General features: G+C 39.9%; 1 protein-coding gene and 1 long non-coding RNA gene across 2 annotated transcripts in view; both read right to left on the reverse strand.

Annotated features, from left to right (window-relative positions):
- Positions 1-1178, reverse strand: part of LOC108798255 — a 13617-nt gene extending 12439 nt beyond the window's left edge. Inside the window, exon 1 of the long non-coding RNA XR_001941938.1 lies at positions 1167-1178. This is a non-coding gene — a long non-coding RNA (uncharacterized LOC108798255). The remainder of the gene's footprint in view (positions 1-1166) is intronic.
- Positions 1179-16141: 14963 nt separating this feature from the next.
- TBC1D2 (TBC1 domain family member 2) overlaps positions 16142-16984 on the reverse strand; it is a 28506-nt gene continuing 27663 nt past the window's right edge. Inside the window, exon 12 of the mRNA XM_018569985.1 lies at positions 16142-16424. Within this exon, the coding sequence (XP_018425487.1) occupies positions 16223-16424 (202 nt within the window). The 3' untranslated portion in view covers positions 16142-16222. The remainder of the gene's footprint in view (positions 16425-16984) is intronic.

A 16984-nucleotide genomic window follows, 5' to 3' on the forward strand; every position in this document is an offset into this window, starting at 1 on the left:
TCCACCCCACCTCAATGTCGGGCCCCTATTCAGCCCCGGGCACCAGCTGTTTGCTGCTACTGTGCTGATCTCTGCAGAACGCTCCCACAACCCCAGCATTGGGCACCAAGTATTCTAATACCAGAACAATGAATGTAAAAGGTTAACTTCCCTTCCTCAGACCTAATAAGGCGCACTTAGACCTAGAAATGAGAGCTTTGTCAAGTATTTTTGTTAAGCATATCTCCAGCTTTTTTGATATTTAGCTCTGCCCCTCCCCCTTCTTTTAATAAAAAGAAATATGGCCAAGCAATGGGGTACCACACTTGGTGCCCGACGCTGGGGTGGGGGGGCAGCTGGTGCCAAAGGCTGACTAGGGCCCCGATGCTGGGGTGGGGGTGGGGGAAGCCTCTGCAGAGGACAGCAAAGTATCCCTCTGTCTCCCATATTCGATAAAATGTAAGCTTTTTGTAATGTGTGTTGGAATGCACTGAGTCTGACTAAATACCACACTGCCCATCATAGAGCCCTGCACCGACCACAAAACATCACTGCTCTGACCGATGGAAAGCCCCACACTGGCCACCTGAGAGCCATCCTGAAACCCTGAAGACATGAGGCCGTGATCCTGAAGCAACACAGAGTATGCAGCTTCATATCTTTTTGTATTACTGTATATTGTATTGCTGGAATTTGCAGTCCTCTATAGTTGGTGGTATTCTTCATTGTTGTATAATGTAGTGCTGGGATTTGTAGTCTTCTATAGATGGCGGTATTCTGCATTGCTGTATAATTTATTGCTGGAATTTGTAGGCCTCTATGGTTGGTGGTATTCTGCATTGCTGTATAATGTATTGCTGGGAGTTGTAGTCCTAGTGCAATTCTGAATTGTTGTATAGATAGGTGTGCGCACACCAGTCTAGAGGGTTTTTGATTAGTTTAGTTTGAAATGTACCTTGGTGTCCTTCACTAAGGTCTGAACTTTGAAAAATTTCCGCCACAGCCTTGGTCCATGCCTATCCCTGCACCCACCCCCAACTATGACCAGTTCAATAAAGTCTACAGACCAATACTGAAAATATCCAACCCTTATATCAGATAAGTGTATACCATCAGTTTGATAAAGACCTGGCAAACCCCCTTCCAAGCCAATGTGAAGAGAAGATTTAAAAAAATGAATGTGGGACATACATTTAGAAGTGGATCTATTCAGTCTCTTTCTAATCTTTTCCATATGCCTTAAACTACCAGAATCAAACCAAAAAATTCGATACGTAAGTTCAGAGAAAACGATAACCAAATCTGGAAATGCAGGCTTCAATTGATAAATATCATATTTGATGGCAAAAAGAATACCAAATGTTTTAAAATGATCCAAGTCATTACCTGCCAAACAGATATTAAGAAAACTAGGGGTTGGCTAGGTCTTCAACAAATGAGCAAAACAAGTAAGTAACTCATTGCAATATATGCCCTTCTTTCCAAACCAAAGAACTTTAAAACAATGAGGGTCAAGACCCAATTTTTCAGAAAAAAATCCTCTGTTTTGCCCTTTTCCAGGCCCAGTGGACAAAGGAATGACCAATAATCCACACAACCAGTTTAGAACCTAAAATAATAATCACAAACAAGGTTAGGGTGGATATAACTTTTAAAACAATCAGAAGCTTCTTTACAGACCCACCTTTAGGAAAAGATACATGATGTATCAACTGAAAGGAATTAGGCTCCTTCTTTGGCACAATACCCAAAGGAAAAAGCCTACAATTATGAAAAGGGGCAAAAAGAATGGACCAGCAACTCTACCAGAATTCATTTCACCTAAATGCTCCAGCCTATGCACAGACCCCTGCACAGGCAAGCAACCAAGACCATGAAAGGAAGGCAATCTAAAGCCAAAGGTGAAACCATTAAGAAGAAAGTCCACTATCTTATGCTTTGGGTAAGGAAGCAGCCAAGCATGTTTGCCAGAATCACTGAGGATGGAGGTTTTTAAAAAAGCTTCCTACTTGAATGCTGGCTAGCCATTTGTTTAAAACATTTGGAAACCAGGTCCTGACTTGAGCAAAACACACTTTCATGCTTGTACCTGAAAGACGAGTTCCACCTGCAGATACTTTCATTGAAAGTAAAACAGTTACCTTTTTTAGAGCTTGGCAAAACTGAAGGAGAAGAGGGCCTTTGAGGCAAAAGGCGATTTAACCACCAACCCACATCCTTAACACCCCAACGCAAAGAGGGAGGAACCGCAAACCTAAAATCCTCATCATAGGAAAACCAGGATAGGCCCGGAAAGGTTTTATAAGCCTCCAAAACAATATCTATATGTTGAAACTAGCCACAATTCTTATCAGGCAATTGCAAATGTGCCTATGTTTGTCTTCCTATCTATTATCTAAATCTTTCCTGTCATGGCCTAAGAAAATTCTATAGAAGAAGGCAAGAACATTAAAATATCCACAAATTCACCATTCCATTTTTTTTTCCTTAACTCAGGTGAAAACCAAGAGGAGAAAGTTCATAAACAATAGCTTCTCTGCCTAAACGGTCAGGAGCAAAAATAGCAGTTACACAAGGTGCGTCTGGAGCTGCAACATCTGCCTGACCTTGGCTAGCAGAACTTGAAGCCGACCACACCACCGCCGCATGTGCACTATCAGCGAACTTAGTGACGCAGAAGACAAACGGTCCACTAATTTGGATAACAAAGCAGCTAACAACAATAATAAAGATTTGATATGCGATTCATGAGGGGGGCATTTTGACGAGGGGACACAGACCTGCAACGCAGCAGCTGCTTCTTTCACTGGCCACTGCCATCAGCTGTCACAGTAGCCTCTGGCTTCCCAGGATGCACTGGACCACATCAAACAATGTCCTGCCCCTTGATGTCATTCATGAGAGGGATGGATAAGGCCACAGATGTGGCCAAGAATGCTGAATGAGCTGGCTTAAGTTCCCCAGTTGTGGGCTGGACACCACCGATGTCAAATGGTGGATGGAAGCCTTTGGATCACCGGGAGCACAGGCAGGGCAGGCTGGGTAGCTACCGCAGGAAAAACTGAGCAGCGTCCCAAGGAGAGTTCTGCATATTCAGCTAAAAACAGTGCTTCATCCATGACTCTCCATCCCCTTCTCCTGCTCTTTCTAAAATCTGATGTAGTGAAGATTTTATGTCGGCAATGGAAGCAGTGGATGCTTTGCAAAAGTTACTGGGATTGTAACAGCTCTCTCTCTCTCTCTCCTAGATCAGGAGAGGTGCGAGCTAGAACCATTGGAACACGAGGAGTTGCAGATCCAGGAGAATCCTGCATGAAGAGCTAAGGCACTCAGTTAACTATGAATAGAGAAGGGAGGAGAAAGAAAGTGCAGTATTTTAATTTTGTCACAATCCCATGAAAGGAGCTTTACACACGTCCCGCTTCCGGCTTATTATTTACAAAAGGGAAAAAGGCTCGTCTTCATTAACCGTTGGTATCACTGTAGTAAAACATCTTCTCAGTGAATTGGCTTGTATTAAAAATATGAAGCATGTATTTTTGTTCTTTTGGGATAGTTTTGTATGATGTCACTTATTTGTTGGTAGTCTAATAAACAAAACAGTGCTGTCCACAGGTCATTTTTTTTTTTTTACTTTGGAAGGGAATGCACCTGCCATAGAAATGTAATTGTGTTGAATGGACACAACTATAGGGGAGGCCAGCTATACTCACTTACATGCCACGCTTTTGCTTTTGACACAGTGATTAACAGTTTTAGTTAAAAGTTTTCCCCTGCACTCTTACTGGACAATTAGCACAATGTTTGTATATCCATTTTGCATAAAGTATGCTACGCATGTGTCTATAGGCACCACCCCTTCCAAATTGTCAGGAGCTTTGAAAAATGTTAAAAGATGGTCAGTGGATGGACAGAGAGGCCCCCTTCTTCCTCTCATCCTAGAGACACTTGTGCAGCATTGCTTCCATATGGAAACAGGAGATGGAAAGACTTTGTTAAAAGGAGAAAGTGGGTAGAACCAGGTGAGGGGGGCAGGGTTAGGGTGAGAGATGCACACTGTAATTGGGTGTAGGAATAGGGGTGCATGTGCAAACCAAATACTATACCTAATTTGCTTAATCAGTTGCATCAGTTCTGCTCTCTTTGTGGGTTTAAAGTCAACCTCACTAGGTGAAAGGCTATCCCATTTCCCATTTCATGTACATTAGCAGGGATGTTTAAATTCCAGTGGAAACCCCAGGGAATTACATATCTGGGAATCCATGTCACCCAAACTTTGCAAAACAAATCACCCCTATTACTGAGAACTATAATATAACAGTTCCATGACTGAAATAAATACGATATCTATAGGAAGGAGGAATCCTCTAACTGTTCTGCTCCTTACCCATATTTTTTTCCTATATAGACCACCTTCAAACACATGTAAAATGCTTCATATGGCAGGGCAAAGTTCCTAGAATTATAAGCATTCAAGCTAGATTTAAACCTCAGGGAGAACTCCCTATATTTTAGATATACTATCAAGCTGCTAGGCTCACCCAAATGCTTTATTGGAAACCTAATACACAAAACACCTTTATACTCAAGATTTCTACTCTGGTATTCTAACAATATCCCCATCTTTATCTACTGAGGCACTATACCCATTCATTTCATATACCTTAGATTTATTCTTGAAAAATAATATCAAATTGAACCTAAACCATTAAAGATCACTACTGGAACCACTCATTTTCTCACTCTGACTTTGGACCCGGTCTCTCTACCCTTAAATGGGAACCTAGTCAAAAAGATAAGGATGTGATGCCAGACAAAAAAAATGTCATGGTCACAGATTCAGACTTTAAAGGAGTTACCACAGGAAGAATTAATCTGTAATTTACTGTTAAGGAGTTCCCTTTATTCCACAACTTGGAATCACTCTACTTTCTCTCACTTTGTTTAAAAACACAAATGATCCCACTGAAAAGGGGGCAATTTCCTCAGCTTGTTCATGTTATGATCGTCAACATTGCTACACAACAGAAATAACGCAATGGTAAGAACACCTTGATATATCTTTAATATAGACGACTGGCAGGAATTGTTCCACTCTATTGCTAGAGCTTCACTCAACATTATTATTAAAGAAAAACGTTATACAGTTCTTTACAATTGGTACATATACTAAAGAAAAACAAATATTCTGATTACCAAATTATTTTTCTTTTATGGACTGTGGACTCTCTGCAGATATTCTTTGTTGCTTGTGGACATTTGACGCACTCAAACAATTTTGGTTGAAATATTTAACTTTTGTCTTCTATTCCACATACATTTTTATAACCAGATCCTTGGGTGGCACTGTTTGCAATAAAAAGGTTCTAGGCCAGGGAATATATATGTAGCGCTCACCCTTCCCCAGTCAGTGCTATCCCAATATAGGATAACACTATTGGTGGCTCTGAAGGGGTGATCCACAATAAACTGAACTAACGGGTCTCCCTGTCTTTCCTGTATAAGAAACCTCTACTTTGGATCCACAGCACACCAGCACACCTTGAGTTGCTAGGGTCGGTTGCTATGGGTTACTACAGCTCCGATTCTGCTTGTCTAGGGGTATTGTTGCTCGCTTTGTCCATCAGCACTTACCACCCTTCTGTTGAACGATTGAAGTGAGGTCCAGACTGTAGTTGTAAAGCTTGAAACATTTATTGAAGAACTTCAGGGAAAGAGGTAGAGGAGGGTTGGGATCATCTCGGCAGGTGTAGACTCCATGGCTTCTAGAGAGTGTGGCTACAGCTTCCATGCACCGCAGACCCAAACATCTGACACTGCATTACTTAAGGTAAGAGTTACTGATCTCTGTCTGTATCAGCAGCAACCACTGGACCTGCTGCCACCAGGCTCCATGATGATTCCAAGACTTTGAGGCCTGGTCAGCTCAGGCAGTCCAGCGCAGCCTGGGAAGAGAGAGCTCACATGGCCCACCCAAGGTATTTATCTCCTCTCCCAGCATGGACCGCTGGCTCATTCAACAGTGATTGGCTGGGAAGGGATACCTACTCCTAGCAATCCCATTGGCTGTTCTGTACTATCACCAGGGCACACCCTACAGTACCTCTGGCAGCAGACAGATGGCAAGCAATGATAGATTGTTTCGGGGGAGAACCACATGAACCAAACTACAGATTAGTATCAGACCACATACAATCTGATAAGCACTAGATATAATAGCACCATTTCCACTAGGGCGCTACATATAGAATAAATTAATAAATTAATATTACACATCTGCAAGGCTCCAACATCCATAATGATAAAAGCATACAAAGACCCAATTATAACTGAAATTTAACTTACTAACAATATTAGGTGGGTATACATGCATGATGCTTTCCATCTGGGAACCATGAATTAGCAAATTCCAATCAGAATGAATAAGACATGCAATTTTATAAAATGCGGCTCTCCAGCCCCTTTACCCAGCAACACAGACAAAGCTCCAGTTTCTGCCTCTTCAAAAACCCCTAATATCTTATTGCACATGTCGTCATCTTACCATGCTAAAACATTCAGACAATACTTTGAAGACCTGATTCCTACCTTTTTTCAATATATTGGACAATATACCTTTATATAGCCCTATAGCTATATGCACATTGTATTGTAATGTAAAATGCTATTTTAAATATAGAACTGATAGATGCAGGAAAATTTACAAAGTAAAAAAGGGCTATCCTGATATAGGTAATACAGAGTTACTGATCCTTCCAGATAGTCATTTTAAGAGTAAGTTAAATTGCAGACCTCTTTTGGAACACATAATTGCTACCATTGGCAAACAAAGTCTGTCTTTGAATGTAATGAAAACGTGCTCACAGGAAATTGTAAACACAAGGGAACATTGTATAACAATAAACATAGCCTTTAGGGCAGCATTCTTGATAGTTTATCCTTCTAAAAGTAAAAATCTTAAAAGTTGGTAATTCAGAGTGCTCCATTGCCATGGGAAAATCCAAAGTTATAAACTGGGACAACCCCACCAACCACAGACTATCCTAAATTAGTTGAGGGATTCCATAGCCAATAGTAGGCTGTCTATTGGCTATGAAATCCACCAACTGCCTGCTGTTATTCATAAGGGAGGTGAATGGGGAACTAGTCTCTCATGGCCAGGGCCATATTGGGGTCATGATTTCTGCCAGCATCCATAAGCCCTTTATTTACATTCTGCTACTGGCTAGACAATCTGCTGGCCAGCAGCTGAATGGGGCCAGGGATGCATAACTGGTTATTAGGACAACGGCAGCTAGGTCTCCTAGCAACCAATGAACCAAGTAAGCATTGATTGCATTATGAAAAACAAGTATGTATTCCTGTTACAATGCTGATGTTATCTGGAAAAAAATAAGTCAAGGCAACTGGACTTGCTGTATATATTTTAAGAAAGCTGGTTGGATGGCCATTGAAACGTCTTCAAGAAAAATACAGCAAATCCAGTTGCCTTACAGATATACCATGACCTGGATGAATGAGAACCTTCATAGACATAATGCTGATGTTATAACAGGATAGTATGCTGTGATATTTTAGAACTCCTATAAAGGTAGCACATGTACAATATGTGTGGTGTTTTTTTCTGGGAATAAATTATACTGGGATGTTGATTTCTAGATTTAAAAATGGCTGTAGGTCAGTGGTTATCAACCTGTGTAACCTCAGGCCCCACATTTGTCCTTGCTCGTTAAGTCGGGACCCAAGTCGGAGCACACGGCGTTGTGATACTGTGAGTTCCGGTGCGGGTGATCAGACTGGGTGGGAGGTGTTTGGGGTGATATTCAAATAAATGGCAATGCAATGCACCTCCTGCACCAGAATGCATGGTAGATGAGATTGTGTGATAAGGTGTGTTAATCGCACGGGACTGTGCGATTAACGCAATGTACTAGTGTGAACAGGCCCTCAAAAACACTGACAAATACACACAACCCCAGACACAATCTCACACACTCACATACACTCTCCAATTTTTAAAAAATCTGTGTTCTTTTTTTAAGATCCACCCAGTCTCCACTACCTTACGAGAACTGGAGTGGATCCTCAGCCTGGGGTTTAGTGTGGGCTGCTGTGCTGTGATGGAGCTTCATCCATTTGTGCATTGCTGGTACAGCTCCCTTACGTGTCCTGTAGAGGTGCTGGGAGCTAGAATGTAACGTCACTCCGGTCCAGTCACCTCTACAGGACACGTGAGGGAGCTGTAAGCAATGCACGTATGGATGGAGCTCCCTAGCGGACATAGTCCCAGCCCACCCACCTCGAGCTGATACTCTTCACTGGGCAGCATATTTTGTATGGCTGCTTGGAGAGCTGACAGTGCTGCACTAGGGCGAATGTTGAGGAGTCTCTCACCTCGAAAAATGAAAGGCATGCGGTGACCCACTGAACACGTGGTCGCGATCCAGTTTTGGGTCACGACCCACCAGTTGAGAACCAAGACTGTAGGTGGTCCTGTTCAAATAGGGGCTTGAGCGTGCATACATTAAATCTGGGAACATACTAACTTCAATAGGTGGGGTGTTTTTACTGGAAACAAATTATACTGTAACATTGAACATTTAAATATGGCCGTTGGAGGTCCTGTTTAAAATGGGGCTTGAGCTCATGGCTCTGGCTGGACTAGTCTTTAGCTCCCAGTACTATTATGTCATGTTTCTAGCTTTGTTTAATTGACCATGGGAACTTAAAAAAAAGGACCATTAGAATAAATAAATGTAATGGTGGCTATGGTAAACAGGAGGACAAAACGGGGGGGGGCAAGCCAACCTCTGTTGAGCACAAGTGTGAAATTATGTGCTACATACAAAGGGCAGCTTTGCCTGTTAACACATTTGAAACCGAAAGAGAAAAAGTTTCATAGGTGCTGGGAGTTTGGGGGATCAAAAAAAAAAATATGGGTGCCAAATCAATAAAGGGTCAGAGTCTATGTAAAAGGTTTAATGTCTACAATTCAAACAAATCAATAAAATAGCTAACACATCCTCATTCTTTAAGGCTACACATATAAAACTATACTGTATGTAGTTACATATTCTGCACCATTGGTATAATGCATAAAATATCATTAACTATGCATTGTATGTACATTATTAGATTGCACACATATGTATAATCATAATGTTCTAAATATATGCACAGGTTGCTCAGTCTGCGGCAAGTATCAGGAATCATATAAATGATGAAAAAATGTATTTATTTAAACAATATTTAATATGTGCTCTTTCCTCATCTACACCCTCTTCTACACATTTGGAAAAAAATGTTTTCACAATAGTGTTGTTCACTATAATATTTGTTTTTTGCACATATTATTTGTTTACTGTGTTGGGTGACAGCGCCGCAACTGTGTTGGGTGATAGCGCCGCTTCGCATATTTGAATGATATTAATGCAGGCTCATGCAGCCAATTTAAGTGAGCAGCTGTAAGGAGGAGCGCCCAGTTTTTTAAGAGCAATCGAGCGCAGACATCTCTATAGAAAATATACTTTGAACATCACTGTCATGAGGGGGTTAAATTAAAATTTTTTACATCTTAGGGTGAAAAACAAATCTGCAACAGAGCTGCAGATTTTCATTGTAAGGAGTAAATTTTTATATTAATGATAGTATAAAAATATATCATTTTTATTTGTTAAATTTATTTAAATTTTGTTAAACTTTATTTTCTTTTTAGACTTTTCACTATTTTTAAAAACATTTGTGTTAAAATTATTTTATTTATTTATATCATTGTGAAAGAATCTCACTATTACTACTTGATAATTGAATGAATTTTTGGTTATTATTAGGCTGCTTCAAATTTAAGAACAGCCAATAATAACCTTAGTGACACTGGTCCTGCAGCATTTCAGGTTCAGATGTCACTAAAGGCTTCTGATCGTTCCCACAATGATCAGAAGCCTGTAACATTGTTTCATCAAAACAAGCTTAATGTTTCTATTGCTGAAACTTTAGAAAAAAAAAAGCAGGTATACATCAGAATTTCCCAATCTCGGTCTATACCAGCTGTCAAAGAGTGATGGCGAAGAAGTAAACACTGCTCTGCTCTCACTGTCAGACACCCGTTTTCTGCAAGGGATCGGGGGTCTGAAAAAGCTTACCTCTTTCATTAAGAGATGCCTCAATACTGAGGCAACCATTAATGAACGGTAACCGATTCTCAGTGGTTAACAGCATTACAGAGCCTCAAATAGCTGATCACGCACAACGTAGGTGATCAGTCATTTGGGCACTTAGTGGCGGGGATGTACAGTGTACGTCTCCTGTCACTAAGGGGTTAACGATGTATTCATGATTACAGAACTGCATTAAATGGTGTATTTTGTATCTGCTTTAAACTTATCCTGTAGCATATCTACTATACTATGCCTGCAGTCTCTCTTTGGTAATGTTATGAGGCCCTGTTTATGTAGTAAGTTGATTGCTTTAGATACTTAAATTGATATTAAAATCAAAATAATTTTAAGTTATTTAAAATGCTGATGAATCACTTACAATGGATGCTGCTCATTGATGTTTAAAAGGTTTAGTTTTCTGCAAAATCATCTGGTCTCCTGAGCACTGACCCTGAATTCCTGCTTTAGAGTCACTCCTTTCTCAAGCACAGTGCTATGCAGTCACCCTTGTGTGTGCTAGTAAGCTGTGTGTGTCTCCACCAACACACAGACCCAGCAAATGAAGCTACTCCCCACCCCCCTGGTCCCCTCTCCTCCCTCTTCCTAGCTAGTAGAGGAACAGTTGCTTGAGTTTGCTTTGTCCTTTATGATCTTGTACTGGACAAGAAGTTCAGGGAAGTTGAGCTGAGAGACTTGGAAGCAGATGTTGAGAAACATGATAATTATAGGTGTTTGGGTAAAAATGTAAAGCAATGCTTTGCTGGGCAATGTACTGTATATTTGGATTCATTATTAAAAACAGTTTGAGAGTTTAATACAACTTTAATCCTGTTTTCCAGGTTCTTTCAGAAAACCTATATAAGTGTGGCTGTTTATAAAAGTTCAAGATAAGCCTGTTTTTCAACTAAAATTCACCAATGAAAAATCAACTGCAAATATAAAAGAGTTTTACAGTTGCTCTGTGCTATTATGTTGACGAAGGCAATACTTCAGTAAATGTCAAGGTGTGGCAAAATAAACACATGCAACAGAGCAGCAACATTCAACTACATTCTTTACATTCTGTGTTATGACCGAGTTTAAAAGCAAGGTTCCTCAATAATGACATCGTTGTTGCTCCAAATAGAAAATAACAATTTCTGTAGGTGCGTTTAGGGTTAATGAATTATAAAAATATTTGACATTCCATGTAAAAATATAAAATTAAATGTATTTAAAGTATATCTAAACTCAAAAGCAAAAATTTAATATATTGCATTTTATCAATCCTTAAATGTGGTGGCTGCATTCGTTTTCTGTTTTTTTCGGTTTAAGGTGGCTCCTTTCCATTGCAAGGTACTATGCAACCACCCTTGTGTGTGCTAGTAAGCTTTGTGTATCTCCACAAACACACAGGCACAGCAAGCAAGCCAATCCTTTGCTCCTTGCTCCCCCTCCTCTCTTCTCCCTTTTCCAAGATAGTAAATGGACGGCTGCTGGAAACTGGGCTGTCCCTTGTGTTTTTGTACCAGACAGGAAGTTCAGGGAAGCCGAGTTGAGAGAGTTGCAACCAACTGCTTGGAGATATGCCTTCTGTAAGTGCTTGGGCATAAACGTAAGAAATACTTTGCTGGGACATACTGTACATATTTGTTTGATCTGGCTTCATTATTGAAAAAATGTTTGATGTTACCTATTATAAGGCAAAATTGCAGAAAGCAGCACAGTAATAACACATTCTGTATGGATGTTTGTGCAAAATATGTAAATAATAACCTTGCAAATTTTTTTTTTCCATGTGTGCAAAATATGATTTTCTGATATTCAAATTGCCTTTCACAGGGTAAATGTAATGTTCATGTTGCAAATCCTGTTCGCTCTAATGTTGTCAAATTGAATGTAATCGGAATGTTAACTATTAGACATGTTATTGTATGAATGTATCTGTTAAATATAACCAGTACTAGATGCAGCATATTCTAATAACATTCAATCCTGAGAGAAAAAAAAACAATTGATGTTAAGAGAAATTACCCTTTGACCGTTTGATCGGAAGATAAACTACCCTAAAAACATTTGGTCTCAAGACAAAATACCCTAAGAACATTCAATCAGAAGAGAAAATACCTTAATGTAAAAGTCTGATTGAAACGGGACAAAATGCTAAATTCACTCTGTCACCTGGGAGACAGAATAAAGAGAAGATATGTTTCGTGAGAATTTGCCTATAAGAACATTCGATTTAGTCGAGTATCTATGGCAATTTTTTATCAATAGACCCCCATAGGCTTGTTTCAGGCAGTGCTCTCTAAGGATAGCATAGTATATATCTTTTATATTATCAAGCTTCAATATCAGCTGTAAAAAGAAGACTTCAAGCTGCAGTTAGTAGCAGTAAGAAAGTAATTGCTAAAGTGGCAAAATAGGAAAAAGAGGCTTGCTTGAGCCTGGAACCACTGTCATTGGACCACTGAGGACAGAAATAAGGTAATGTCAACCAAAAAAAAAAAAATCAAAATTTGAAAGCTTAGGTTTATCACACAGCGTATGCCATTGGGTAGGTGAAAGCATGGTTCCTCACCAGAAACACCAGGGAATATAGGCTTTTCATTTTGCAAGGGAATTTTTTCCTTAGATTAGTGAATGTGCTAACTTCAATCATCCAATCACCTGCAAGCAAAAACCCAGTTTTTTATTTTCCTTGCACATGATTGGGTATTTTCACCACATTCACTAAACTTAGTAAAAAGTCCAATGCAATGTGAAATTCACTTTGAAAAGTTAACATGCTATACTCTTTTAGTAAACCAACCCCCAACATGGAAGAGTTGTGATGCTGTGGGGCTCTTTTGCTGGATCCAGAGTCAATAATTGACACACTGAGCCAGAAAAAACCTACCACAGCATTTTGCAGTGCTGTAAAATACATGTATAATTCCCCCCTCCCCAGCAGCACATACTCACTTTACCTTCACTCCCCCTCTGCTGTTTTCAGGTGCCAGAAGTGGAGGAAAATACCCAGTACTTCAAAGTATGGAAGGAGTGTGTGGGGGTGATTTACTAACCTAAACACACACACACACCAGGTGTGTGTGATTTTCACACAGCAAAACGTATTTATCAACCAAAAAGTCTCTAAAAGCTTATTTCCACTAATGCCATATATGGAAAAATCATGCACATGATGGATATATAATGCTGCTTCACAGTTTAGACAAAAATGGTTAGCTCATGCATTTACATTCCTGCATTCATCAACGCAAGCAACATAACATAGAGCTAATTTACACCACATTACCTTGCAATTCATTGCAGGGCTTTGCACAACACACCTGCTGGGTGTGTACACACTACAAAGGTGTTTCGATTCCTCCCATAGATCATGCTGGGAGGGAACACACTGCATACACGTTCGTGGTGTGTTTAAAAGGTTAGTAAATCAACCCCTGTGTCTCACTATTGTGGCAGCACTGGGTCATTTACCAAGCACCACCATTGTCATTAGAAGAGTCCATGGGGCAGCTTCTCCCTCTCTGGCAGTTGAAAAATAGTATTAGGGGAGCAAAAGAAAGGTGGGAATGTGTTGTTGGGGAAGAGGAGCAAAGTTACCCTGATGTACTTCCCTGCATTAGCAAAATTAGGTCAGTGGTCTACTTAACTTGAACCACACCACCTTAAATCTGTATATAATGCCTCCCAAAACAATTGCTAATTTGTTTTGAAGTTAACCTAGCAAACATTTATACAGTTTTTTGGGACAGGTAGTGCTTTATTTTGAAATAATAGATTATTGACCATACAACATATTTAGCAGGTGCTGAAGCCTCTTAACAACTTTAAAGCATGGGTATGCCCAACTATCACTCTAAAGAGAACATGGAGGAACCCTCATGTGACAGGCAAACTTCAGGTCAGCAAGATGTATCAGTATTGTTTTAGCTTGTGTGCATAGGGCCTTAGGCCTGGTTCACACCTGGGCGTTTTGTAGCGCGTTCGAACGCTCTGCAAAACGCTCAAACCCTGAAATCCCATTATTTCATATGGGTATGGTTCACACCTGGGCGTATTTCAGGCCGTATGAACGCGCTACAAAATGCCCTACGCCCAAAGAAGTACAGGAGTTTCTTTGGGGCGGTTTTTGTTGCGTGTTTCCATTGGGATACAGGCAAGTAGCCCTCGGAAACGCGCGTTTGTCGCACATTTTTTACCGCGAATCGTGGTAAAAACGCGCGTCAAACGCGCATATTCAATACGCCTAGGTGTGAACCCAGCCTTAGGGGCTAAGTCATGCTAAGGTCCCCGCTTCAAAACACTGTAGGCAATACATTTTAAAGGGATCCAGGGGAATTTTTGATTGCCTTAGGGGGGCAAGAAAGGGTTGTTTGCCTGTTAAACCAAATTGGGCAATAATACAAAAGGGTTTCTTGCCCCCTCTGAAAAACTGTGGGTTTCACGTTCTTTGTATGCAAGTTTTGGGGGGTTTTTTAACTTTCTTTTTGTTAAACATTTTGAAAAGAATAACAAACACATCATCATGGAAAGTGGAATAAGAAAAATGTTAGACAACAGTCTACAAATGATTATCGCATACAAGTATTCGTTGCTATAAAACAATGTGCAAACATCAATAGGGACAGCAGCCTTAAATGAATGTTTAATGCAGAAAGCAAGGATAAATAGAAAGGGAAAAGAGAGAGAGTAAAGATAGAGAATTCGTGTTCCAAAAATGTGGGACCACAGTGATCACCACACATCCACACCCCAACCTAAGAACCCCCAGGGGACATCTCCAGGAGATTCCAGGGGGATCACACCTTTACAAACTTGGAGATAGAGTTATTCAGTCCAGCAGTAAGATACTCCAGGTTTACGAATATGATTAATGCTCCTAAGTAGATCCAAATTGGAGGGAGGAACAGGTTGTCTCCATTTCAATGCAATCAAACCTGGCCACCATAAGAACATGATTAGTAAGCATTCTTAGTAACCCGGGAAGTCCCAAGAGTAGATGCACAGGGTCCTCTGGCACATCCACATCCTGTATGCAGGTTTTGATGTATTTGTTAATTCATTTTTCTATTAGTTGAACTCAATCGTCTTTTTTTTCCAACTTAACTGTATATTATGTATATGATGTAATTATAAAAACAAATGGTAGTCTAGGTAAACAGTACAAAAGGTTGGTATTTATTTTAAATTGTGATAGACACTTTTTTTTCATATTTCTATAATAATTCTAACTGGCAAGGAAGTATGTCTTGGTTATGACAGTAAATTTGGTATTGCCCCATGATTATAAAATCCATCTCTAAATTTATCACAGTCACAAAACTCACTAAAATTAACACTCAGTTAAATTGTTCAGTGAAGATATCATTTGTATCTGCTGGCTCCGCCTCTAGATAGGCAGAGCCAGCTGTCACGCAGCTGGGTGGATCTCGACAGTAATGTCGGGATCCGTCCCGGCTGCGGCGGTCTCAGTATACTGCGAGCTGTAGCTTGCGATATACTGGGCTTTGGGTCATGGGAGGACGCTAGTTTATGTCTTCCCGTGACCCTTAAGAGAACTATGTGGAAAAACACTTACCCCATAGTTCTCTTTTAAACAGTATTTCAAATTTCATGGATGGAACATCACATGAGCATAGTTCAAAATGGAACATACAATGGGATTTAAAAGTATATACAGTACTTACAGAAAAATATTAAATATTAAAATATCTTTGATTAGAGTATAGCATCCAGGGTTACATAACATATAAACAAAACAACCTAACTATCCTGTATGTTTGCCTAGTCTTTTGTACATAGTGACTTGAAAACATTTACAGGGTTATTCACAAAAGGGTGAAGAGGTTGGAGAAGGCAGGAGAAGAGAACAATCTAGGCCAAAATAGCTGAACTAGAAAGTGAGCTGAATTGGATAATTTTTCCAAATCAGCTGTGTTGTCCTAGATTGTTCACTTCTCCTGCCTTCTCCAGACTCTTCACCCTTTTGTGAAACACCCTGTTAGATGCATATATTTTCAACAACATGATTAAGAAATACATCGGACAAGTTTTTAATACTTTTGTTTAAGGGACTAGAAACTGTTCCTTATTCATGTTTATGTATCATCTTCATCCTCACTAACGCCAAGGTCCATATTGGCACTTCCAAGCTCTTCCTTTTGCCTAAAATATTCCTTTTTTATCTTTTCAAGTTCTGCCAAGCCTGCCTTAAATTTCTCCATATGCACTGCTCGGCGATTTCTTATATGCTTCATTGGGAAAGGGTTCATCTCATTGAAGGCAATGTTCATTAGTTTTCTAGAAAGACAAGAAGTGCTAAGTGATACAATAGATATAGGTATGTACATTATAATAATTAGATGTTTGAACACATAATTAATTTCTGTTCCAGCCAGTGTTAAATCAGCATAGGCATCTCTCTCACAACTGTACAGTTTACAATAACATACCGGGGGGAGTTTATCAAAACTGGAGCAGACCAAATCTGGAGAAGATTTGCACTGTAACCAATTGACTTCTCTGTCTCATTTTCAAATCTTACCGGAGCAAACTGAAGAGAGATGCTGATTGGTTGCCATGGGCAAGTGCTCCAGATTCTTTCTGCTCCAGTTTGGATAAATTCCCCCCACTGTATGTTTCCATGTATACAGGACTCTGATAATTCTACCCATATTTGTGGATAAAAAGAGAGGTTACTTGAGCATTTATTTTAACTGCATGAAAAAGGTAGGAAAGAAGACAATGGAGGTCCAGTATAGAATATCTCAAAAGGAAACAACAGCAATCGTACACGTATTTTAAACTTGTCCTCTTAATTATCTTCCTCAAGAGCAGTTGGCAATAAATTAGCCTACCAG

This window comes from Nanorana parkeri, unplaced genomic scaffold (genome assembly GCF_000935625.1).
Source record: "Nanorana parkeri isolate BGI_ZX_2015 unplaced genomic scaffold, ASM93562v1 scaffold1439, whole genome shotgun sequence".
NCBI lineage: Eukaryota > Metazoa > Chordata > Amphibia > Anura > Dicroglossidae > Nanorana > Nanorana parkeri.